At 37.2% G+C, this 25,308-nt stretch overlaps 1 protein-coding gene across 4 annotated transcripts in view; it reads right to left on the reverse strand.

Moving 5' to 3' along the window:
* LOC149160589 (pre-mRNA-processing factor 19-like) overlaps nt 1-24,865 on the reverse strand; it is a 68,686-nt gene extending 43,821 nt beyond the window's left edge. Inside the window, exons 1-7 of one of the 4 annotated variants that reach the window (XM_089436742.1) lie at nt 24,646-24,865; nt 24,371-24,456; nt 22,549-22,620; nt 22,340-22,402; nt 21,984-22,070; nt 277-424; nt 27-151 (exon numbers count right to left, since the gene is read on the reverse strand). In XM_089436742.1, the coding sequence (XP_089292868.1) occupies nt 27-151; nt 277-424; nt 21,984-22,070; nt 22,340-22,402; nt 22,549-22,620; nt 24,371-24,456; nt 24,646-24,658 (594 nt within the window). In that variant the 5' untranslated portion in view covers nt 24,659-24,865. Of the gene's footprint in view, nt 1-26; nt 152-276; nt 425-21,983; nt 22,071-22,339; nt 22,436-22,548; nt 22,621-23,512; nt 23,567-24,370; nt 24,457-24,645 lie in introns of those variants that run through there. The other 3 variants (XM_089436741.1, XM_089436744.1, XM_089436743.1) reach the window with 3 other exon arrangements.
* Nucleotides 24,866-25,308: the final 443 nt, after the last annotated feature.

The following is a 25,308-nucleotide window of genomic DNA, read 5'->3' on the forward strand; positions in this document are numbered from 1 at the left end:
CACAAGGATGAAGAATTTCACTAAACCTGCCGCCTTTTACGCTGGCTAGACAGCATTGCATTACAATCTGTAAGTTCCTTGATGATTTCTGGGGTGATTCCTTGCCGAATTCGCTTGCTAGGTGGAGGCAATTCATCATCTCGTTCTAAATCTATAAGACCAAACCAAGTCAACCTACAACTTGGATTCTGCTTGCATTACTCAAGTTGTACAACAAATATACAACAGAGATTGATAACAGAAAAATTGTCTTTACTAAAACTCTTTTCAACAGACCTCGCTTCCCATTGCTCATTGCTGAAGCATTAGATGCAGCCAAATTTGATGGAAGCATAGGAATTTGCCGATCCGCCTGTGCCAATAGTGCCCTTGCTTCATCCCTTTCCTTTTTAAGTCTTGCAATGACCCGGCATGCTGCATCATGCTGAGGACCAAAATATTATGTTCACGTCACTTACGAGAGTTACTTTCTGAATGCTAGCACTTTCTATAGAACAAACCCCCACTATATATGAATAATTAAGGTAGTTCAAACAATACATCAAAATGGCTTTTCACCCAAGAACAACCTGGGAAGACATAATTGCACATGCACACACACTTAATAATTTCATAGTTAAAAGTTAAAACCATGGCTAAATTGTCTGAGAATATAGAAAGTACTATAATTGCAACAGAACTAGCTTTCTTATGCTGTTTGGGCTGATAAAATCATAAAAGGCAATACCCCTAACGCATGTGCAGAACTGACAAAGAAATCACATTAGCAACAGTTTCAAGATAACAAAAAGCATACTCAAAACATCACAACCTGCAAGCATGTACAAATTTCTGAAGAATTAGACATGTAAAGAGTAATAAACTGAGTGGGGCAATTAAAGATAATCCACAGGTAAAGCTCAGATAGGAGACTTTCAGCTTTCCTATCAAAGTAGGCAATGAGCCGAAGCCCCAACAACCAACCTGAAGCGCACACTCTCCTGAAAGAATTTGGGCTTACGCTGATTGAAGGCATAAATAATATATATTGTGCAGGGAAAACAGCAGTAATAGTCAACACAGTGAATAACCAATGTCAGCCCCACAGTATTGACTTGAAAAGAACAGTAAATCACATAATCTGCTTAAAACAGCATTTCAACCATTTGAACTCCCAAGGTGTCACCAACCTTGATAGGAAATATTAGTGCCAACAAACCTGCTTTAACAGAAGGGGCTTGCATAGTTTGGCATTATAGATAAGTCTTTCTTTACAGCCAATTTGGTCACGATTTGTTTGAGATCTACTTTATTTAGTTTCAATGGATATATTTGAGCAAACTGAAGGCATTCCAATGGGGTTCCCTCTCTCCCCTGTCATTGCCAACATTTATGTGAAATATTTTGAAACCCCGTGAATTCTCTCCCTTGAAGCCTCCATGGTGGGAAAGATTTGTGGACAATAATAATGCAAACCGATAACATGGGAGAGATAAGATCAAATAAGAGGAAAGATTTGTAGACAATACCAATGCAAACCAATCACATAGGAGAGATGAGATCAAATAAGACAACTAACCACAAAATTAGGTCAAAGGGGCTAAATGCTAAATCCAATGTGTGAGTACAATAGCAACTCTTATAGTAATGCTGAAAGAAAGAAGCTGAAGGAGGTAAAAGATAGCTAAGTATATGGCCAAGAGCTATAAACAGATAAGATAACACCAATGTCATCATACAATTAGAGCCCCCAATATTGGAGATCTCGCAACTATATGAAAGGGAGAGATGATATAAGACACTGATGCTCTTAATGTTCAAAGGCAAGTGAAGGGATGAAGATGTGGGCTCAGTGTCAAAGTCATCGATCACTATGAATGAGTGAATGGAATGGTAAATGATATCCTCTATGAAATAGCCAGGAGTAAGAGGACCTTGCTATAAGATCCTTTGGGGAGCAAAAGAACATTGAAGCCCCACTCTCCTACTATCCAAGGTCGAGGGACAGAATCTCTTAATAGAATATTGGTTTCTTAGCTATGTTTGTGAGATAGTTGTGAGGTAGTCTGACAATTAAGAGGACTGTGGCTTTAAGATTTATCTTTATATGGTCTCTCTATCAATCTAGTGATGATGCATCATCTGTCTTGAAGTGAGAAATCCTAGTGGGTCTTGAAGAGGGAAGTACAAGTCATGATATCAGAAAGAGACCCAAGGACTCACTAAGCTAATGTTTGAAGTGTTATGGACTCACTCACTTATCAACTTAATTCTCTACCATTATTGATAATGACGTCATGCAACTTGTCTTTTTTGTAAAAAAAACTTGGGACTTTCTTTATATTGCAGGTGTCAAAAAGTAATTACGTACAGGGTAAAGCGTCCCAAGTGAGGTGTCTCAACCTAGAGCCCTTGCTTTGACTAAACAAGATCCAAGCTAGTAATTTTCCCATAACAAAATTCAAAATTGTTTGCATGGTGTCAAGCCTTTGATCTTTAAAATGGAAGAAGATGCTACATATTGTCGTATGGCATATGGCTCTTAACATTTAGCATGTACAAAAAGCAAGTACTTTGCAAGGAATTTGGCCAGTAGCTATTAGGAAATGTACTAAATAACATAAAAATATATTTGTCAAAGGGACATAAAACCTGGGGCCATTATTGGCTATGTGAGGTAGTTGTGAGGTAGTCTGAAAATTAAGAGGAGTGTGGCTTTAAGATTTATCTCTATATGGTCTCTCTATCAATCTAGTGATGATGCATCATCTGTCTTGAAGTGAGAAACCCTAGTGGGTCTTGAAGAGGGAAGTACAAGTCATGATATCAGAAAAGAGACCCAAGGACTCACTAAGCTAATGTTTGAAGTGTTATGGACTCACTCACTTATCAACTTAATTCTCTGCCATTATTGATAATGACGTCATGCAACTTGTCTTTTTTGTTAAAAAAACTTGGGACTTTCTTTATATTGCAGGTGTCAAAAAGTAATTACGTACAGGGTAAAGCGTCCCAAGTGAGGTGTCTCAACCTAGAGCCCTTGCTTTGACTAAAAAAGATCCAAGCTAGTAATTTTCCCATAACAAAATTCAAAATTGTTTGCATGGTGTCAAGCCTTTGATCTTTAAAATGGAAGTAGAAGCTATGGAAAACAAGCATATTGTGGTACTGGTATGGCATATGGCCCTTAACATTGAGCATGTACAAAAAGCAAGTACTTTGCAAGGAATTTGGCCAGTAGCTATTAGGAAATCTACTAAATAACACAAAAATATATTTGTCAAAGGGACATAAAACCTGGGGCCATTATTGGCTATCTGACATTGTCATCTAGTGAGATGGGCTGGAGTACAACTACTCCTAGTGTTTGCTCATCTCCCTCTCCTTCTACACCCACCTTTGAAACAATGTTGAAGTCCCAAATTGCCTGTAGTAGAAAGTGGTATTTGTCATTCCATTGATGTAACCCGTCCTTAATTGCCTGCAATGTCGTGTCACTGCCTTCCTCCACCATATATCTATTGCTTGCAATGTTGTGTTACAAGTTTACAACTTCCATCGTATCTATTGCTTGCAATGTTGTATTACTACCTTCCTCTCAATATAGAGAGTAGTAAGCTCCTTGATATGCCACTATGAAATTTGAATCCAATGCAAGGGGTGTCCCTACTCTTGGAGAAACTCATATCAAGGACAATGTTGGCTAATTCCTTATCTATTTTGGAGCTTTTATTATGTCCTCACTTTTCTCTGACCTTTCTTCCAAATTGTGAAATCATTGCATTGTAGCAATGTTGTGCCTCTCATTAAAACCTCTTGACATTCTCTCATCCCCAATCTGCTTCCTAACTAGCCTATATGGACAACAATTCATTTTCTGTTGTGCTCTGCAAATTGGTGGACCACCTCCTCTAAACGAACAAGACAAAGCCTTCTTTGTATCCTCTACTTTATCTGTTAAATCTTTGTGATTGTAATCTCTACCTCCTTCCTATTACGGGATATGATCTACCTCATAAACCAAGATGATGACTCAATACTCAATGGTCCTCAATTCCTCAAAATGCCTTCTTGTCCCGTACTTTTCTTCCTTTGACATTCTCTCTTTGCTGCAAAGCATGGATGCAACCGAAGAATCCATCAAATTTCTAGTGTCAGTTATCATATGAAGAAGCAAAGAATATCAAGAGCTTTTACTGAGGCTTCTATTGCGGTATACGAGTTAGTGAACGACCTCTTCTAGCCAGTAAAACCTTCTTTGTATCCTCAATTTTGTCCAATGCATCTTCACAATGGAAATCCCTACCTCCTTCCTCTTCTCGGTTGTGTTCTACATTATTAAATCAAGATGGTAACAAAATATTCCCTGGTTCTCAATTCCTTAGAATGCTTGGTTGTCTCTTGCTTTTCTTCCTTTGGCTTTCTATCCCTGCTACGAACACTAGATACAATCAAAGAGTCCATCATATAGCTACTACTAGTTATCAAGAGAGAACGGTTTTAGGATCAACCCTCCCAACATCATTCTCAACATAAATAACCACTTGCATTTGCATTTCAACTTCATCATTGCCAAGAGTAGGTATGGTATCATCTTGACTTGTTCCATGGTATCATCTTGTCTTGTTCCAATAGTTCCATTAGGTATGGTATTATCCCTTTGTCTAATAAGTGTGAAATGATAGGGTTATGGGCCATATGCCCTTCTATTCTACTGATTGCATGTCCCGTGCCACTAACCAACATCATGTATTTGCTATAATGGCTAATGGATGGCAATACAAGATGGGCTTGACACTACCTTGACACTAAATCCATGTGGATGGCATCAACCTGTCAATGCTACTAAGAAAGTAGCCTTATGAATAATTGGATAAGATCAAGACATTCCAAATAACATAGGGTTGGTCAATCTAGAATTTTAAACTCAAAGTTCAACAGTTTGTTCTCAATTTAAGTAGGTAGAAAACATTCAACACTTTAGTTAGAAACTTTTAGCACTAATCTATTTTTTTAGATATTGATTTTTACTAGCAAGAAAAGAGTCTTCATGTTGTTGTTGTTGAAGACATAATTAAGCACACATACTTTGGCTTAGTAATTTAATGAGAATAGAACCTCTTTACCTACAAAGTACTCAATCGTCATCAACAAAAACAACAACAAATGTGAGGCAGCATCAATTGCTAACCAAAAGAGGGGATTGTAATCTTCTTTCTTTTGTGTTTTACTTTGTGAAGAGTTTCTAAGTTTTTGCGTAGTTTGTTTGGAACATTCTCCAATCTAGTGACCAACCAAGAAACACGACATATCCAAGTGGGCGCACGTGTTCATATCCCAAGTGTCAGACATGAACAAGCTAGGACACATGTCAAACATCTGCCCTCGACATGCCCTACATGTTTGACTCTAAATACATTTTTATTGTTATTTTATCACTTTTTTAATTGTACAAAAAGAGCTCTCATGATCTCTCGTTGTGCAAGTGAAGAGTAAAATCAAGACTTGAAGGGATTCCAAGTGATTCATAAATGTTCTAGTTTCTAAAAAATTTGGACCTTAATGTCTCTAATTCTCTATTTCATTTTTGTATTTGTAATTAGTATATGTATATATAACATGTCCCACATATCCTATTTCCAAGGTCCACGTGTCACATGCTATGAGAAATTGTAAATAATTTTGGTTGACAAGAAGGTATGAGAAGAGGGCAATGGCACAACTGAAGGCAATATTAAATGTGATTGGTTGCTCCATTGTTAAGAATGATTTCACATATTGTCAAAACTATCCAATGTTGAACATTATTTTCTATTCCCTATTTGCGCCCCATTTCTTAGGCCCAATCAATTGCTTTGATCAAAAGAGAAACAAAAAGTCATTCAAGGATCAATTATGTGAGGCCATTAGCCTAATGGGCTAGCTGAAGTGGTTGAGAGATTTAAGTTTCATGCAAAAGGTCTTGAGGTAGATCCTAGGAGTCAAATGCCTTTATTGCATGACCCACTCAATGTCCCTATAGAGTCAACGGCAACAACTAATTTCAATGGGTTTACTTTGAATAACATCCACAAAAAGTAGGGAAGTGCACAAGGGTTTCCTTGTGAGGATTTCCTTGAATAAAAATCTGAAGCCATTGAAGAAATTGAGGAGTTCTAATATTCTCCAACTTGTAAAGCAACAAGGTTAATGATCCAAAAAGAATGAAAGAATTTTTTGATACCATGCATTATGCATTATTTGAATAACGCTCTCAAGTACATTAGTGAAATCGATTGGAATGCAAAGTTAATTGAAAATGGTTAAATCTAAACTTTCAAATGCAAACACCAATATTCACAAGCAATCTATCGTGAATTCTCCATAGCAAAGTTAGTTAAATCAACTCATGCAGAATTTGTAACTTACTATAGTCTTCTTCAATGGTTATATACATGTGAAACGAAATAAGCCAAACACCAAACTTTCATATGGTAGCTTAATCCAAAATGGTATGATCATGAGAGAACAAACGGGGAGGCCCCCTTCCCAAGATATTGAAGTGATGAATAGATTATTGATAACTATTAAGAATATTTATGGTTTTCCAGAGAAGCCAATCAACAAATGCTCTCATTTTACCCAATTGTCATAAGTACAAGGTGTATTTGGCTTATTTGATGTTGGAGCATAATCAAGGATCCAATTGATTGGTGTTGTCATCATGGTACACAAGCTCCTAAGTTGCTCCTCAGTGACTCTCACAAGTAGCCAATGGTTCCTCTTATGAAGGGAATTGGAGAAAATATTTTTTCATCCATTCAATGAAGAGAAACATAGTGAGATCATAAAAGGGAGAGCACTCAAAGAGCATTCATGGCACACTTCATTTCAATGCTTGGAAAGATCCAAGATACAAAAAAGTGAGAACAAGAAGCATGACTAGAGGGTCTTGTCAGGGTATCTCAAATTAAAATTCCATGAGAGGAACCTATGCTTGAAAATGATAATTACTTATAGAGCTCGTTAAGTGAAAGACATGATTGATAATGATGACGCAACACAAAAAATAGAGCCTTGAGTCTTAACTATGTTGTTTTCATTTTTTGGAAATGCCTAGGGTTGATCTATCTACTACACTAGTGGTGTATGCTCTATGTCCAAGAGAAACATCTCCATTAGGTGCCAAGAAGATCACTCAACCCCCTTGTTGGTGTGTTTTTGTTGAATCTCAAGTCTAGATTCTACATCTTACTTTGAAGAATCCAAATAGCAACTACTTATGTAAAAGGGAGCTAGTCATTTAGATGTTCATGATATGAGCTATAAAACCTAAAATCATTTAGCCACACCTACCCATATGACATCAATTTCAAGATCAAAAACAAGGTCTTCCATTGGCCTAGTATATTTTTATTAGATTTACTAAAACATGAATTTCTCCCAGTTAATCACCCTTTCTTATTAAGTGTTGAGTAATGTCCACTGGGTGGTCTAAGAAACCCAAAAAAGTATGCTTTGGCTCACTCTTGTCTAGAAATGATGATCTCTTGTTTAGGGTCATTAAGCTCTTAGTTTAGCCTTTGAGAGTGTTTCCCCAATTCTTCCAAAGATTTGAAAAGAAATATTTTTTAAAATTTAAAAGGGATCCCTTTGAAAAAGATTTGATTTAAGTGTTTTTATAAGTTCTCCATCTATCTCCCTGTGCATTTAACCCTCTGCACTCTTCTAAGCACTATATATTTCAACCCAACTCTGCACCCTTCATTTTCACCTAACTCCACATACTTTCTCTGTATTCCTCCATCTGTCATCTCCCTTTGACATCCTCCTTAATTCCCTTATCCAACATACCCCCTTATTTTCCTATTTTTCCTTTAACAATTTTCCCTATCCATTCCTCACTCCTCTATGCTCCACATCTTCATTTTAACGATATTCCATATACTTTCTCCTTATTCCTCCATCTCTTATCTCCCTTTGACATCCTCCTTATTCCCCTTATCCAACTTAACCACTTTCCTATTTTTCTTTTACTGTTTTTCCTTTATTCATTCCTCACTCCTCTATCCTCCACATTCACACGTATCCATTCGCCCCCAACCCCCCTCCTCTACATCCCATTTCTAACACAAAGTGCAACCTCTCCTTTGCCTCTACATTCCTACCCTCTCTGATCCATCAACAACATATCATATCATATTCACCTTCCCTACTTAGCCTATGCATGAAATCCTTTGTGCCCTCCAATCAACCACCTAATGATACATGGCAATAACAAATCAAATATTGACACCTACATAAACACATGGCAATGGCCTAACAATCACAAGGTAACACATGGCACATGGATGATAATTGTGCATGTTAACCATGCAATTACATCGCACACATTTGTGGTGACTAGGGAACCAAAACTTATGCAGGACATCTATGAACAAAAAAGAATCCATAGAATCTCTACCACTTCAACACTCAATTAAGTTGGGTGAGCTTTGCTTTATAAATAGTTCAAAGTTGCTCTCCCATAATGCATGTAGCCAAAAAAGGTGGAAAAGAAGCCCCTCAAGTCCCTCAACAAGTAACGACATCTCCCTCTAATCTCATAGTAGAAAAGGAACCAAAAAATTAGATGCCATAACTAACAACACATATCTAGTTATGGGAGGTAATCCAAACTTTATGGGGGACCACTTGAAATTGACCAAAAAGAATCCTAAGGAATGCATCCAATTTCTACGTGTGGATGAAGGTCGAATGGCAATGCCCTCTATTAGCTCCAAAAAGTGCTCAGCATAAGAAGTCGTCTTCTGAAAGACCCCATGGAGGCACTATCCAAGCCTCCTAGATATACTATCAATATTCTCATCGATGGCTCAATTCAAGTCTTGCATCGATGAAAGGAGGTGACCTAGAGCATCAAGTGCGTATCTAAAGGGGGGACGTGATCAAGAGAGATGGCCACTGACTAAAATAACTAAGACACCTTTGCAAACCACAAATGAGTGCACTTGGGAAGGGTGGGGCAACTCAATGATGACGTCTCAATAAAAGAGTCCTTCGGTAGGGGTTCTTCTCCCACCTAGAGGCAATGCCCAAAAACCCATACTCTATGGGAGGCACAAGACTAGTCAAAAGATGTCCTGAAGGCAAAGAGGTTAAACTCTGCATTGGAGAATGATTAAGTTTATTATTTATCTAATCATTATTGAATGTTCAATGTTAATTGATGAACAATAAAATGATTTGTATGATTTGAAATTGAACTTGAAAATAGCTCTAAATCAGTGATGGTTTACATAAACTTCGATTCATTTTTAAAAAAATTCATATATATATATATATATAAACCCATTAATTACCCCCTTCCTATGTTTCAAAAGTAGTGTACTCATACATGTACCCAAGTACTCCAAGTACTCCACCAACTTATGTATCTTCAAAAAATCCATGCAAAATGTAGAATTAGTTGTAAAATATAGGAATACATGTATATTTGTGCTACTTATAGATGAGCACTTGATTAGTATGAAGTTAGAAATGGCAGCCATGGTACATCAATGATTAATCAATCAAACATCAACAATCTAGCAATTACAAGCAAACATACAAATTTTTCTACCATATAATAGGAAGTAGACAAGACCAAAATAGTTATTGGCTATTAGTACAACCATGGAATTAGTCAGAGTTAAGTAGCCATCCTCTTGGGAGAACCATTTCATCAGTTAGCACAAAAACTATTTGGGTTCTTTCCATCACAAGCCTATTTTCAAAAGTGTTTGGATCACACTTCTTAAGTTCATTTATTGGAATATCTGGTTAGGTTGCAACCACACATATTTCTAAATGTAAAGATGTTACCCAAGACTATTGCAACCATGGAAATTATTTTGTTGTCAACCATTTCAACTCTCGTCAACCCAAACTATCAATGCCTCAAAGCCTTGACAGGTATGAGGATTCTTGGTTCCATCAATTTGCTCTCCAGCTTTCCCAAGCATCCCATACCAATTCCAAATAAAACAGGCAACTTCAATTCACGCCTTCTAAAGTTCATCTTAATGAAATCTCAATCCTACCATATATTATGTTTTAACAATGTCTAAACACAACCTGAGGTGGCAGGAGCAAGTGGGAGTTCTCTTCAACCCTATAGGAGACATTGCATTCACTTGTTCATGTATTCTAGTTGTTTCCTCTAATAACCAAGCAAAAGCCTATACTCTATTTCAAGGGGTCAAATTAGCTTCCTCCCAAAATGTTCAAAAGCTTATCATTGTCGGTGATTCAAAATACACAATTTGTCACCTCCATCTAAAAGCCCAAATCCTCCTAATGCCATGTTGAGTTCAATTTTTCTCTGCATTTGATCGACACTTCACTCTATTCCTCAGGTGGATTTTTCCATGAGATAAGAATTAGCAATACTTAAGCAAACCTTCGAGCCAATAAGGCACTTCCAACGAAAGTGGGTGAAATATTTGATTAATGACCAACATCTCGTCCATACTAATTTCCTGATGGCTCTCTCAGTAAATAAGGTTCATTCACACAAAATCCAAGTGGCGGGTCTAAGTCCTTATTGCAACATGCAAGCGACACACTCATTGTCGCCTCTCTTTAATACATCATGCTCAACCCTTCATCTAATTTTGCTCCCATTCTTTTCGCCTGAATCATGGTAGAATCATTCCTCCTACAATAGATTTGTCCATTTGATGGAGACATTTGCGCAAAATGAATTTAGTCCTTAATAGAGAAAGATCATTGTGGGTCGTGTGTGAATGCAGGCATTCCTTTCTTTAGTATGGGTTATATGTCTGACTTGTTGATATATTGTTGCCACTACATTTCCGATCATGTTCATTTTGTTTTTGTATTGTTTTCAACAGCCTTCCCCTTTTAGTTTACCATCGTCTTGTTGGCTCTACTCCCATGGCCCATCATGACGTTAATCTCAAGATGTCCCTCTATCAACACAAAAGCACAATTGAGGATCTTCAATCTTCACTCATCTCCTTCAAACCATAACTACAAGTCTCAAAGCTCAAGTTGAAACATTACTAAACATTCTAAGTCAACACAAACAATCAATTTTTCAGGTTTTGGATGAGTGAAGGGCGTTACAAAATCAAATAGGGGGCTTTCAAGCTAGACATTCCTGAAATGCAAATCCCCTCTCCATCAATTCATTTTGGAATGGCATCCTTAGCTTCAATGAATTCAACCTTCCAAACCTTATTGCTCCAACCCTATGGACAATTCAAGAAAACAATGATGTCGATGGCCCTCCTCACTCTCCAAGTTCACTTTGATGCAGTGTTTTTCTTGTAATCCTTTAGTTTTCTTTTGGGTCTACTCTATAAAGCTTCTCTGAACATCTTCAATTTCCTCTTTTAGTACTCCTTAGTCATATTATAGATCCTTGTGTTTGGCATTGGAGATGATACTCTCTCATGTTGTAACGTGTTGCCTACATTGGCCACATATTTTGCTAATATAAATCTCATAGTTATTGTTAAATAAAATAAACATAACCAAACAATTATGTTTACAAAATAGGCCTTCAAGTATGAAGACCTAAAGGTCCATAACACTAATCTAAGCTCGCTACTAAAGACTATGAGTCTATGACATATAAAGTAATGAAAAAAGACAAGCGATTCTTCTAATTTCTATTACTTTTCCATCCTCTTTACACCACCACGATTGTCATGTGAACCTCCACGTGGTGTTAGTGGAGTTGAAGCAAGAAGTAATTGAGTATAAGCAAATAGAAATGGAACTGAACATGAAGCCATTACCTTTGTAGCTAGAGTTCTAGTTGGGGGGGCATGGTAGTGGATGGAGGGTGGCATTTCAACATGTTAATCATCCACCAAAACATTCTCCAATTGTTGTTCCAAAACTAACATGCCATCCTCCAAATTATCCCTCTATAGATTGTTGTCCCAAGTCATAAATGTTTTATCTAGTGTTGCAAGAACTATCCCCCCCAAACACCAAACACATCGTGCGGAATCATGACCAAAGCATGCTCGAAACTACGCTTTTGACAAACGAAACCACACTTCAGGCTGGATTTGCACAGTTCCTAAAATTTTGGAACCATTATGTGAGGAACCATGCTTCCTGGACACTCCCAAGGTGCTCCCTTGATGCTCCCTAGACACTTCCTAGATGTTCCCTTAAGGTAATGTTAATTTCTTGAAGTATTTAAATTTTTAACATTACCATTAATTGACTCAAGATGTTTGAGAGTTGATTCCAACCTCATCGGACTTCATATGGAGAAAATAGAATTTCATATCCCATTCAAAATTGCTTAACAGTTTTCAAGATCTAAGGATAAATGGGACTGTGGCATTTCATTAGATTCAATCAAATATAAGGTTATGTGATTGGCATCTTATCAAGAGCACTAAGCCCTATATGTACCCCAGTATTGGTGGTGTTGATTGTTGAACTCCTTTGTCATGGCATTAGCAAAAATGTACCCTTCACTCAAATCAAAATCATTGATAAGACATGTTAAGCTTTTTTTACCATATTTTAAGGCATGCATTAGGCATTTTGATCAAGGGCGATGTTGACTAATGTCCCTAGAGAATTGAGGTAGAGTCAAAGGCTATACAAGAGGAGAACAATGAAGGAAATAGTGATGAGGATTTCGATATAACTGATCGCAGAAAATTGCTTGTGGAGTGGTGAAACAAGCATGGCGATGCTACCCCACAACTACACCATTTGACAACATGGGTGCTTTCACAATTAGTGAACACTTCGTATTTAGCAACAAATTTAGTTTATTGTTCTAGACCCTTTGGTCTTCATATTTAGGTGTGTAGATGGCTTATTTTGTAAGCATAACTATTTGGTCATGTTATTGTTGAAAGTTGCTAGATAACTTATTTCATTCCATAAGGTAATCGTCTACTTTCTGTTATATGACTTTAAAATGTGTATGTTTGTTTGTAATTGATAGAATCTAGATTCTAGATGGTTAATGCTCGAACAAACAATCATTATTGTACTATGAATGTCATTTCTACCGTGATTTATGTAAAAGTATGTGTGCTTTCATATATTCTACAACTAATTTGGCATTTTTAATGTCATACATGCATGCATATATATACACGCTTCCCAAAATCTTCATTTCCAAGGATTTTTGGAAAGTGACGCTTCTGACGCTTCACTTCCAAAAATTGCACCCACTTCATCCCTAATTCATGCAACATTGGTTTTATCCATCTTTAGCTCCTCACAATAATTGGACAACAATCGCAAGTTGAAATGAGAACAAACCAAGCCCTTTGATCAAGTTAGATTCAACCAATTTCTTTTGGCACTATGGAAGATATCAAAGGTGATTCAACACCTCTCTACAAAATAAGTGTTTACCACCAATAAAAACACCCACATTGCCAAACATGATCGCCATCAACATGGATTGGAGATGGCATCTCAACATGATCATCATCAAGAAGTGCTTTCTCAGCTTGTTCCTCCAAAACTAACGCCATCCTCCAACTCCTCTAGGTTATTGTCCCGAGTCTTAAATGTTTTATCCCTCTTTAACTCCTCACATTGATGGGACAATAATTGCAAGTTGAAATTAGCATAAATCAAGCCCTTTGACCGATTTAGATTCAAACAATTTATTTTGACACTGTGGATGATATCATAGGTTCTTCAACACCTCTCTACAAAAGAAGCATTCACCACCAGTGTAAGCACCTGTGTTGCCAAACACTATAGCTATAGACAAGCACCACCATGCTTGTTCCACCACTCCGAAGAAAACAAATTTCCTCAATCTGTAATTGCATAGTTGGTACCCAGGCACCATTACCATTGATGTAGTGGCTCAATTCTCTCCAAATGATATTATACTCCTCATCAATGACAAGTTTGTCTAATGCTTGCATATAGAAAGGCTAAACATCTATATCTTGCCATGTTAATTTCTCCCCCCCCCCACCACAAAGTGTTGGCATTGCAAGCAACGATAATGATAGTATTTTGGTGTAAGCACATATGCTAAGGCATGTAGGGGAATATTTAGCTTTTCTCGTTGTGTTGTCACCTCTAAACAAATATGATTATACAAGTTAACATTTCGAGGATAAACAATGTCCTTGATCCGCCCTAGTAGGGTATCAATCTACTCATGCACCTCCCCAATGACTAACCGATCTAAATCTACAAACCAAATCATGTTATAAATTGGCTTGGAGATTTGCAAATCATACCATTACCAATGACATAGTGGCTCGCTATCACTATATGGTATCACACTCCTCATCACAAACTAGTTTGTGTAATGCTTGCATATAACTAGCCTAAACCTCTAAATCTTGGTGTGGTTTTGACTTCACCCCACCACCAAGTGTTGGTGTTGCAAGCCACAATAATGACAATATTTTGGTGTAGGCATATATGCTAAGGCATATACTGGAATATTTAGCTTTTAACATTGTGTTTCCATCTCTATTAAATATGATTATACAAGTTCACATCTCTAGGATAAGCAATGTTCTTAATATTCCCTAGTAAGGTATCCATCAACTCATGCACCTCCCCAATGACTCGCCGATCTAAACCTACAAACAAAATCATGTTATGAATTGGCTTGGAAATTTGCAAAACATACCTAACTTGTGACCAAAAATGATTGTTAAGAACAATTTCCTTCACTACATTTGCCCCATCTCTATCAAATCTCAAGTCATTTTGATCATCACTCATCGCCATAGCACTCAAACCCTGCCTCACCCTCAAGGCACCTAAAGGTGAGGAAACATAGCTCCCAAATCTAGTCCTTGCAATCTCAAGTGGCTACAACCTAGAGTGTCACAAAAAATGCACCCTTGTATGCCCAATGGAAAATTTCGTAAGTTTCATCCCTTTCTTGTATAAGTTGTTAATGCATCCATGATATTTATGCTTGACAATATCATGCATCAAAAGGTTCAATTTGCTCACCAAACATCCAAACCAAAAGACGTGAGGATACACTCGCTCAATGATTTCCCTGCTCCCTTACAATTGCCACATTATCAGTAATTCCCTGAATCGCATTCGAAAGACCAATATCATTAATGGTCTATTTTCAAAGCATACATATTACGTAATTGGAAAGGAGTTTTACACTGCAAGAAACACTACACTACTAACTGAAACACCAAAAACATTGATAAAATTTTTGTTTCTAACATTTGTCCAACAATCAGATACAGTGGAAACCTCACTATCCACCCACTCATTTGGAAACCATATGAGAGCTCTTTGGGAATTTGGTCTTTCCTTGCCTAGTAACACAGTTCTAGCTTTCTCATACCTAAGGCCCTTGTTACCTTTGGGGGCTTTGTTGATGGCTTGAACCATATCATCATGCCAATAGGGGGAAGAAAATTGAATGCTACACCACAAGCATAGAGAAATCAAACCACTTTTGCATCCACCTCATCCTTACCACCAATATCAAGGAAATATGCTTTCTTTTTAGATACACTCCATGCATGCCCTAAGGTTCCACTAAGCATAAGTGGATGTTGATGTGTTGCCATCAAATCTAAATGATGCATCAAATTGAACCTTTTGTTTTTACCATGCTTTTTTTATGCATCTTCCTCACCTTTAAATAATTTTTTCATTCTTCATTTGATATCTCAAGGCATATTGAGATCCCAATGGTCGCCTTATTATCATCTCTCTCCCACAAAGATGCTTCCTCACATGGGTATATGAATTGATATAAGGTTTTCCTTTATGACAATCATGCTTACATTAAAATTTAGTGATTCCAATTTCCACCCACAACACCCCCCCTTTTTTCAAGTTGTCACAAACCTCGACAAGGGTGTTAATGAAATTTGCACCTTCGTTACCCACTTTCATCTCCTTCAAAACCTTCTTCATCTTCATATAATGGGTCATTATGAGAATGATTATTGTCCCTTTCTTTCGTCTCATACTACTCCCCACCAACACCGTGAGAATCAAAAATGGAACCATAAACCCCAAGATCATTTTCCTAGAGTCATAGAAGAAAAAACAACAATAAAATGAGGGAGGATGAGGAATTGAAGATAGTAGGAGAAGAGGAAAAATCTAAAAACGAACAAAACAAGGATACAGAAAAAACTACAAATAATGGGATTTGAAATTACCTCTTTCGCTCTCTAACTATTTGCAACAATAAATGGTATTCTTTGCTCCCTCCTCCAAGCTCACAAAGTTGCTTTCCTCATAAGCTAACAAGAAGAACAAGTTGCCCACTACAATCTCAAGCACACAAAGCAATTCACTTGAATGCATAGTATTCAAGTTCGGCTAGTACGAAATGGAAATCGGTAAAAACCGGTCAGTTCATTAGCAAACTTCACCGGACAGGTAGAAAAACCCGGTTAGACCGTCGTCCTCACCAATTTTTTGGTCAAACCATGCATAAACCGATCGATTTATGACAGAACCGGTCGGTACACTGCTAAGCTGATTGCAAACCCAACAGAATGTGGTTTTGTGAGTTTTGAAGTTGTTTTGAAGGAAACTTGGGCTTAGTTCCCTCCAAAAATAGCCCTCCAAAAAAAGCATGTCTCCCCTCTCATTTTCGTCACACATCTCAACCCTAGCAATGTTGGCAATCAATGGTATGTTAAATTCTTAAAGTAAAAGTGACATTTCCTTTATCTTTCATTTTCATCTTTTCACATAAATTTTTAATATTACCATGAAATGACTCGGGATGTTTCAAAGTGGTTTCAACCTCATTTGATTTCATATGGAGAAACTAGAATTTTAAATTTCACTCGAAATTTAGTAGACTTAATGGTTTTCAAGATTTCAGGGTTTGGGGGTTTGCAATGTTTCCATTTGATTCTATCATGCATGAGGGTATTAGATTGGCATTTGATCAAGAGCATGAAACCCTTTAAGAACCTTGATGTTGGTGCCATTGATTGTTGAACTTTGTTGATGTTGGTGGCATTGATTATTAAACTCCTTTATCGTGGCCTTAACAACAATGTACCTTTCACTCAAAGGAAGATAAATTGGTTAGGCATGCTATGTTTATGTATCTCTTGATGATGATCCCATTCCTAGTAGCACTAAATCAATGATGAGTTTCATGAGTGATCATGTTGATCAATGATTTGTAGTTTTAATGTCTAGTTTTGCTGCTACTACTACCACTACAACTAAAGTTGCATAGGAGTTTTAGGAGTCCTCAAACTTTGAGCCAAATTATTTATGTAGCTCGTGTTGATGATCCCATGTCTACTAGTGGTGATGAGTTTGATCCATAGTTTTAAAAACCTGCCGACTTGAACCGAAAATCGGTAAAACCTGCTAGTTCATTGGGCGACCAAGTCAAACCGAACAAAAAACCCGGTTCAAGGGCCTATTTTACTTAAAAACCATAAAAACTGGACCAAATCAACCAATTTAGGACAGAATCAGTCGATTTATGGCCAATTTGGTCGGTTCCATCCTAAACCAGTTGGTTCATTGCCATGGTCGCGACGGACCCACACGGCATCTTTTAGAAAGCTTCCTAAGTGTTTTGGAGATAAGGTAAGGGTTGTTTCCCTCCAAACACACCCTCTCCAAGCCTTTTGAAAAAGCTCACCCCCCTCCGTTTACTTCAGACATCTCATTTGGAGTTTTTGTGAGTTTGATTGGGATCTTGGAGAGTGTTAAGTTTTTGCTGGAGTAGTCATCTTGGAGGCTTGGAGTTGGAGTTAGAGCTATTTTGGAGATACTTTGGAGTTGTTAGTAGAGTTGGCATCTTCAAGAGGAAGTTAAGGAAGCTAGTTGGCATTTCCAGGTAAGGATTTTCACTTGAAAAGTTCCTCATTTCACTGTTGTCCATGTATTAAAAATTTCTATGTGTTCTAAACTTCTATGCTATCAAATATCTAGTTTTCTGCTATCAAATTTTGTAAGCTACATATGCATTTTTTTTCCTAAATTTATCTTAGGTTTTCCCTTTTCGTTGGCTGCAATTTTTTCTAAATGGCAAATTTGTTTGCAAATTTTAATTATTTTAGACCAACAATGGCTCCAAAAGCCAAGGACACCACAAGGCCTCATTGTGATGTGATTGATGGAAAAAGGATAAGGAAATTTTGCAATAAATCTATTAGAGGTGGGGGTATTCTCAGATTGAAACAACACTCAGTTGGGATAAGAGGCCAAGTAAAACCATGTGAAGCACCAAAGGAAGTGTTAGGTTCTGTTAGGGCAAAATACCCTACCAAGTTTGAAAAGTTTGAAGAGAATAAGGCTAGGGAGAAGACCATCCAAGAATAAATTTCAAGGAAGAGAGAATTATTACAAGCCATGAAAGAGAGTGGGTATAATGATTATGAGATTCAAGACTCCTTTTTTATCCCTTCCACCAATGACCCCTTTCACTATGCTCCTCCTACTCTTGGCCAACAATCTAAAGGAACAAAGAGAACAAACATCCAAAGTTATTTTCATCCTCTGCCACCACTGCTTCTGTTAATCCCACTTCTCCCAGCCAAGTCGTCAACCCACTTTGGATGGACATTGGAAAAAACAATGCAAAGAAACATCTTATCAATACATTGCTAGATGGTGGTATGATGCAGATATCCCATTTAATGTTGCTCACTCAACTTATTACCAAGCTATGTGGGACTATGTTATAGCTGTAGGAAAGGGCTTTAGAGGCCCTACTATGCATGACTTGAAGGGAGCTCTTTTGCAAAAAGAGATTTCTTTCGTTGATGAGTATTTGGTTGAATATAAAGAGTCGAGGCTCAAAACAGGTTGTTCCATCATGTCAGATGGATGGACCAACGAAAAGAAATGCACTATCATTAATTTCCTTGTTTCTTGCCCTCAAGTAACCATGTTTTTGAGATTAGTTGATGTATCTGATAAGGTGAAGGATGCAACCCTTCTATTTGAGCTTTTGGATGAGATTATTCGGAAAGTGGGGGAGTAGAATGTTGTGCAGGTCATCACAGATAATGCCTCAACTATGTTCTTGTTGGAAATATGCTTGAGTCCAAATATAAGACCATATTTTGGACTCCATGTGTTGCACATTGCATAGACCTCATGCTTGAGGGCATAGGCAAAGTGAAGTGGGAAAAAAACACTATAGAGCATGCCAAGTGCATTACACAATACATCTACAACCACTCATGGGTATTGAGCCTAATGAGGAAGAACAATGGGGCAAAGAGCTTGTTAGGCCTGCAATTACAAGATTTGCAACTCACTTCCTCATGTTGCAATGTCTCAACTCTCAACAAAAAAACTGCAGAAAATGTTTTCTTTTTATGATTGGACTAAATCTTGGTGGGCTCATAGACAAGATGGCAAAGACACCAAAAAAAAAGATTTGACAATTATTTTTGGAAAAAATCTGCAAAGCTTGTGAAAATTACCGAGCCCCTTGTTAAGGTGCTAAGGATGGTGGATGGGGAAAATTGGCAATGGGCTACATTTATGAGGCTATGGATCAGGCAAAGGAAAAATTCGAGCAACTTACAAGGATGGGTTAGATAAATATGGTCGTATATGGGAAATCATTGATAATATGGGAAATCATTGATAACAGATGGAACAATCAACTCCACTGTCCTATACATGCAACTGGGTATTTTTTAAACCCAAAGTATCATTATAAAGCTCAACTAGGAGATCTGCCGGTTGAGGAGGTCAAAGATAGATTGATTGATTGCTTGGAGTGCATGGTCCCTATCCATGAAGACTAGTTGGAAATACATAAACAACTTACTCGTTACAGTATGGCAGATGGTACTTTTGGCAAAAACTTGGCAAAGATGGCAAGAGATGTGTATCAACCAAGTAAGCAATTCCAATTTGTTTTTCTTTTCAAGTTAAATTGTTTACAAATTTACAACTCAAATTATCTATAAATACTTATAATTTGTAAATAAGTAATGAAATGAACTAAGTTACTAATTAATGTCTTTTTCTTTGCAGCACATTGGTGGGAGTCATTTGGCAGCCAATGTCCTCAATTGCAAAAGTGTGCAATTAAAGTCCTTGGACAAATTTGCAGTGCTTCAGGTTGTGAGCGCAATTGGTCTGTTTTGAGCGCATACACACGAAGAAGAGAAACCGTTTGGAACAAAAACAATTAAATGATCTTGTCTTTGTGCAATACAACCTTCGACTAAGGCGCAACCAACTGATGAACAGAACACCTAATCTAGATCCCATTGTGTTGGACGATATTAATCCAACATCAGAATGGGTGGAGGAGACTGAAGATCTTCTGTTGATGTTGATTTTGATATTGACATGGCATTAGGGGGGATGAAGCATATTTGGTAGTGCCATCAAAACCAGGATTAGTAGCCGCATCAAGCAAAGGCAAACAACCAATGGAAGGCACTAGTTATGCATCTCAACCAACTAGTGCTTCCATTGGGTCCACTTCTATTGTTATTGGTGGCAGTATTACTACTAAGATTGCAGATGAGGCTGAGGCATCCTCAGACTCTAAACCAGATGTTGTCTATGTAGCTCCTGTTGATGATCCTATGTCTAGTAGTGGTGATGAATTTGATGATTGATCATATGTAAACTTGTAGTCTTGTAGTAGGCCAATGGCCTCATAGCTTCTAGCATTGTTTTTTGACTTTATAGGCCATTTAGAGCCTCATTGCTTATGTATTTTGTCGATGATATGTATTGCACTTGGTGCCATTTTGATATATTCACCTTTACATGGTATATAAATGAGCAAACTTTGCATATTTTGTCTCTATTGGCTTGGAATCATGGTTTTAAATCTTAAAAATAGTTCTTTTCATTAAAAATTAATTTTTTAATGTATTTTTTTAAAAACCAATTCATTGAGATCTGACCAATCCCCATTTGACCTGTTCTGGTTTGAAACCCGATTTATTAGGCAAACCGGTCCAGTCACCAGTTCCAATTTTTAAAACTATGGTTTGATCATGATGAGTGATCATGTTGATCACTGATATGTAGACTTGTAGTAGGCCAGTGGCCCCATGGCTTGTAGCATTGTTTTTGGACTCTAGAGGCCATTTAGAGCCTCATTGATTATGTATTTTGTTGTTGATATGTATTGCACTCAGTGCCATTTTGATGTACTCACTTTGACATGGTATATAGATGATCAAACTTTGCATACTTTGTCTCTATTGATTTGGAATCATGGTTTTAAATCTTAAAAATAGTTTTTTCATTAAAAATTAATTTTTTCATGTATTTTTTTTAAAGACCGGTTCATTGAGATCTGACCAGTCCCAGTTTGAAACCCGGTTTGATAGGTGGACCGGTCCGGTTATCGGTTCCAGTTTTGAATACTATTCTTGAATTAGAATGAGACATGCTAGAAAAACACAGATTTCCATTACCTAAAAGAAACTTACACACCTGAGAAGTGATAGGCTTCTTTAAATAGTGGGAAGCTACCCACTATGTTGAAACACACTATTCTGATTCTTAAATGAATGTTAAAAATTTATTCAGATGCCTAAGAAACAATTACACTACATGTCATGATCATACACTTAACACTTAGAAACAATTACTACGAGGCTTATAGCCTTGTACTAACACTTACATGATGACAAGCATAAATAATTCCCAATTAAACCACTCATCATAATCTCATCTTTATTTGCTCGTATGTTCTTGAATTGCTACATAATAGTTGCTCTATCTATTTATTACTTAAGATGCATCATTTTATACTGTTTTATATGATATGTGCAACATGTCAGTCTTAAACAATCAAGTTCACTAACAGCAATACTAATCTTACAATATTAATTGGCACCTGTGTGTTGATGCAATTCAAGAAAATGTTATTTTGTGTCAGCAAAACGGCTAAGAAAATACAAATAGTACTTTACAGTACAAGTTCATAGTGCACTGATGTTGCCATATTCAGTGTCTTTGCCATAAAACCTACAGTTAGTCATATCAACAGAATCAATCAACACTAAATCAATTAAATTATGCTAGCTAAGTACCTGATACAGTGCATGACTAAGTTCTTGCCTTGCTGTATGCAGTTGTTGTTCCAAAGCATAGTTAGACAGCATTACTGCATCCCATTCCTATAACCAACAAACAAAAATTAGTTTACACTCTTGCTCCATTTCCTGTCCATGTACAAATGGAAATACAGAGACAGAAAATTGGCATTGAATACAACATCACTTTTAGTACAAATACTGAAGACTTTCACCACTTATGAAATTTAGATCAAATCGGAGATGCCATAAATAAGAAGATAAGAAAGCTCAAAGAAGAGCATTGTAAAATGCCTTTTCTTTGAAATGACTGACCTAAAATAAATTATTTTGTAAGGTGAAGGCAAACCTACATTCTGAAACAGACCAAGCATTCCAGGAATACTGGCAGCTTGTAATGGCCTCGGCTTTACTGCCTGTACAAACAAACACACAAAAGCACAATTTCCCTTCATATATCAAACAGACTGTTAGTTCCAACTACAATGGCAAGATGCAGGAAGAACTCTCATATCGTAAAATAGTCCATAAAACTGGAAGTTATTTTGTGCAACAGACATACCTTTGGTGTATTGACAGGGACCAAGTCATCTGTTGAAAGTGATTCTCCAGTGACAGGACATGTACCATATTCCTGACAAAATAAACATCCAATCGGACCAACTCTCATTCAGATACTGTGGACCAAAGAATACTGGGCTAAATTAAGGGTCACTCTCTCTAAATCTTCCATACCACCTACAGTCAATTTTTATCTATTGAATCCTACACCAGCAATAACATTTGTGAGTCACTGGAAGAAATCTCCACATATTGATATCAAATTAGCACCTGCTTCCCAAGGTAGCTAATACAGGCCTGGAGTATAACATTTTTGAAAGAACATGTCATATAAATATTAATTATATTAGCATGCTTAAGGCATTCTGATAATATAATTTCTCAAGGCTAAAGTCCAATAAGACTAGCAAAGGGCATTACTATAGCATATTATGCAAGCTTTGTTAGTTGGGTTTATTTCAGATGGTTGGGAGGAATGACTTTTGTCCTCCCCCAAGTTCAATTCCCAGAAGTGACATGTAGAACTCGTAACATGTATATTGCTGTAATGGCTTCGAACCTTGTTGTTGATTGGCCTTGTACCATCGTTGAAATGATGGAAAGTATTGGGGATTTTCCCTTGTAACCTGGGAAACCATAAATTAATTACAACCCAAAGAAGAAAAAAAAAATCATTCTGCCTGCTTTACTTTAATTTGGCCCACTCTCAACTTCCCATCGATGTAAAACAGCCATTGACTTGCAATGTTCATCTATAAAGCAGTTTAAGAAATATTTTTCTTCAACGTGCTTTAACTTGCATTAATTAATATTATCTTGGACTGCTTCATAAGTGAATTTAAACTAAAATAAGGTAATTTCCGAAGAATGTATCAAAGTAAAACGGAATAGCATTTCTTAAAATAGATGGCATGGCATTTCAAGATATCATTTCAACTCTTTACGATGGGAGTTTAAATATTCACCCCTCCTCGGAGAAAGGTGATTTGGCGAGAGTGCCCCATATCCAAGCAATGAAAACGATCGTTAGGTGGCAATATTTACTTCAACGCGGTTTCTCTTGGACTGTTTGGCAAGTGAATTTAAACTAAATTAGGGCAACTGTGGCAAAATATATCAGTAAAGCAGAATAGCACTTCTTAAAACCGATTCCAATATACTTTAAGATAGCTTCCTGACAATTTAAAATGGATTTTTAAGAGTTCACCGTAGTTTGGAGAGTGTCCCGGGTCCTTGGACCTGCTATACCTGAAATCATAGCAGGCGAACCGCAACCACAGAAAATTCGTAAACCACCAGTTCAGACCTCTTGGCCTTGATGAGAATATGGAGGTACAGAGTTGCATTTGAGCCCTTAGCTTCGCCATAGGAAAATCAAATCTAACACTGCGGCTTTTGGTTACAGTTTCTTAATTTTAACCTTAGAAGCATACAGTGTAAAATCAATCCAACACTTACTATATCTTATAAAAAACGACTGTAAATTTACTTTAACCTATTTAAATTAGAATGAAAACCTGCACAAACACTTTAAAAGTAGCTAGCGAGATACTTGAGAGCTGTACAGTTTAATCCATCTCTGTAAAGAATTATCCTTAGCAGACATTTGAAGAGCTAGCAGCGTAAGCCACTCCGAACATTTTCATGATGATCCGCACAGCATTCACAAAACTAACTGAACTTGTCCCAACATAAAAGTATGTTTAGGGTTTCCTAACAAAGTCATGAGAAACATGGACTGCAGGCACGTTTTAACCCTAGCAAATGCCCGAACGAAATTTAAAGAATCGTACTCAACACTAAGTTTCGAATCCACGACGTACCGCAATGTGTTTTTCCACCAGCCTTTTCTCGAACAGCAACCCCGAACGCTTGGAAACCACGGGTTCTTCCGGCGTCGCGCCGGAAACTGCAAAACATTCAAGCGTTGGTTTTAGCCAGTGCAAGTTTTAGTCCGGGACTCTAATAAACGACGACCATCGACATGTTTTTTATTAAACTTTCCGGGATCGAACCCTGGACATGACGATTTGCACAAGCATAGATTCTTTAAACTGGAAGAGGGGAAAATCCTCAGCTTTGTCGCAATTAAACTTACTTGCGCAAAACATGGCTGGTGCGATCTGTGTCTAGAGCTTGTCCGAAGTCCCTGAGAGTCAATTCTTTAGACTCCTGAACCTGTGTCAGGCATCCCTCTCGGCCACTCAGCCCCTTGCTTCAGTTATTTTCTTAGGTAGTAATACTGAAACCCTACTACTAAACATGTACACCATATTATAACGTGGCAGTGAGGAGTTGTCGCACAGGTGAAATTAAAACGGCCTTTTCCTTCTTTGTACAACATATCAATATCAAGTCTAGAGTGGAGATAAGTTTGTATTAAAATTGTTGATTGTTTTTAATTTATAATTATTTATGAGAAAATTGGTGGGATTATTTGTAAATCGATTTCAAACACTAAAATTCTAGTGCCCGAAGTGGATGATGGGAATATTTATGCAAATCCCATCACCAACTCAGCGTTCTAGAATTTTGGCGTTGGAATCTATTTACAAGTAGTTCTGTCAATATTCTCATAAATAATTATAAATTAAAAATAATAAACAACTTTAATACAAACTTATTTGTACTCTAGACTTGATATGTTGTACCAAAGAGGGAAAAAGCAATTTTAATTTCACTTGTGTGAGGACACAACTCCTCACTGCCACATTATATATATATATATATATATATATATATATAGTTTATGAGGCATAGA

This window comes from Pinus tabuliformis, chromosome 5_2, assembly GCF_031772625.1.
Source record: "Pinus tabuliformis cultivar Carrire ecotype Pingquan chromosome 5_2, CPIR1, whole genome shotgun sequence".
NCBI lineage: Eukaryota > Viridiplantae > Streptophyta > Pinopsida > Pinales > Pinaceae > Pinus > Pinus tabuliformis.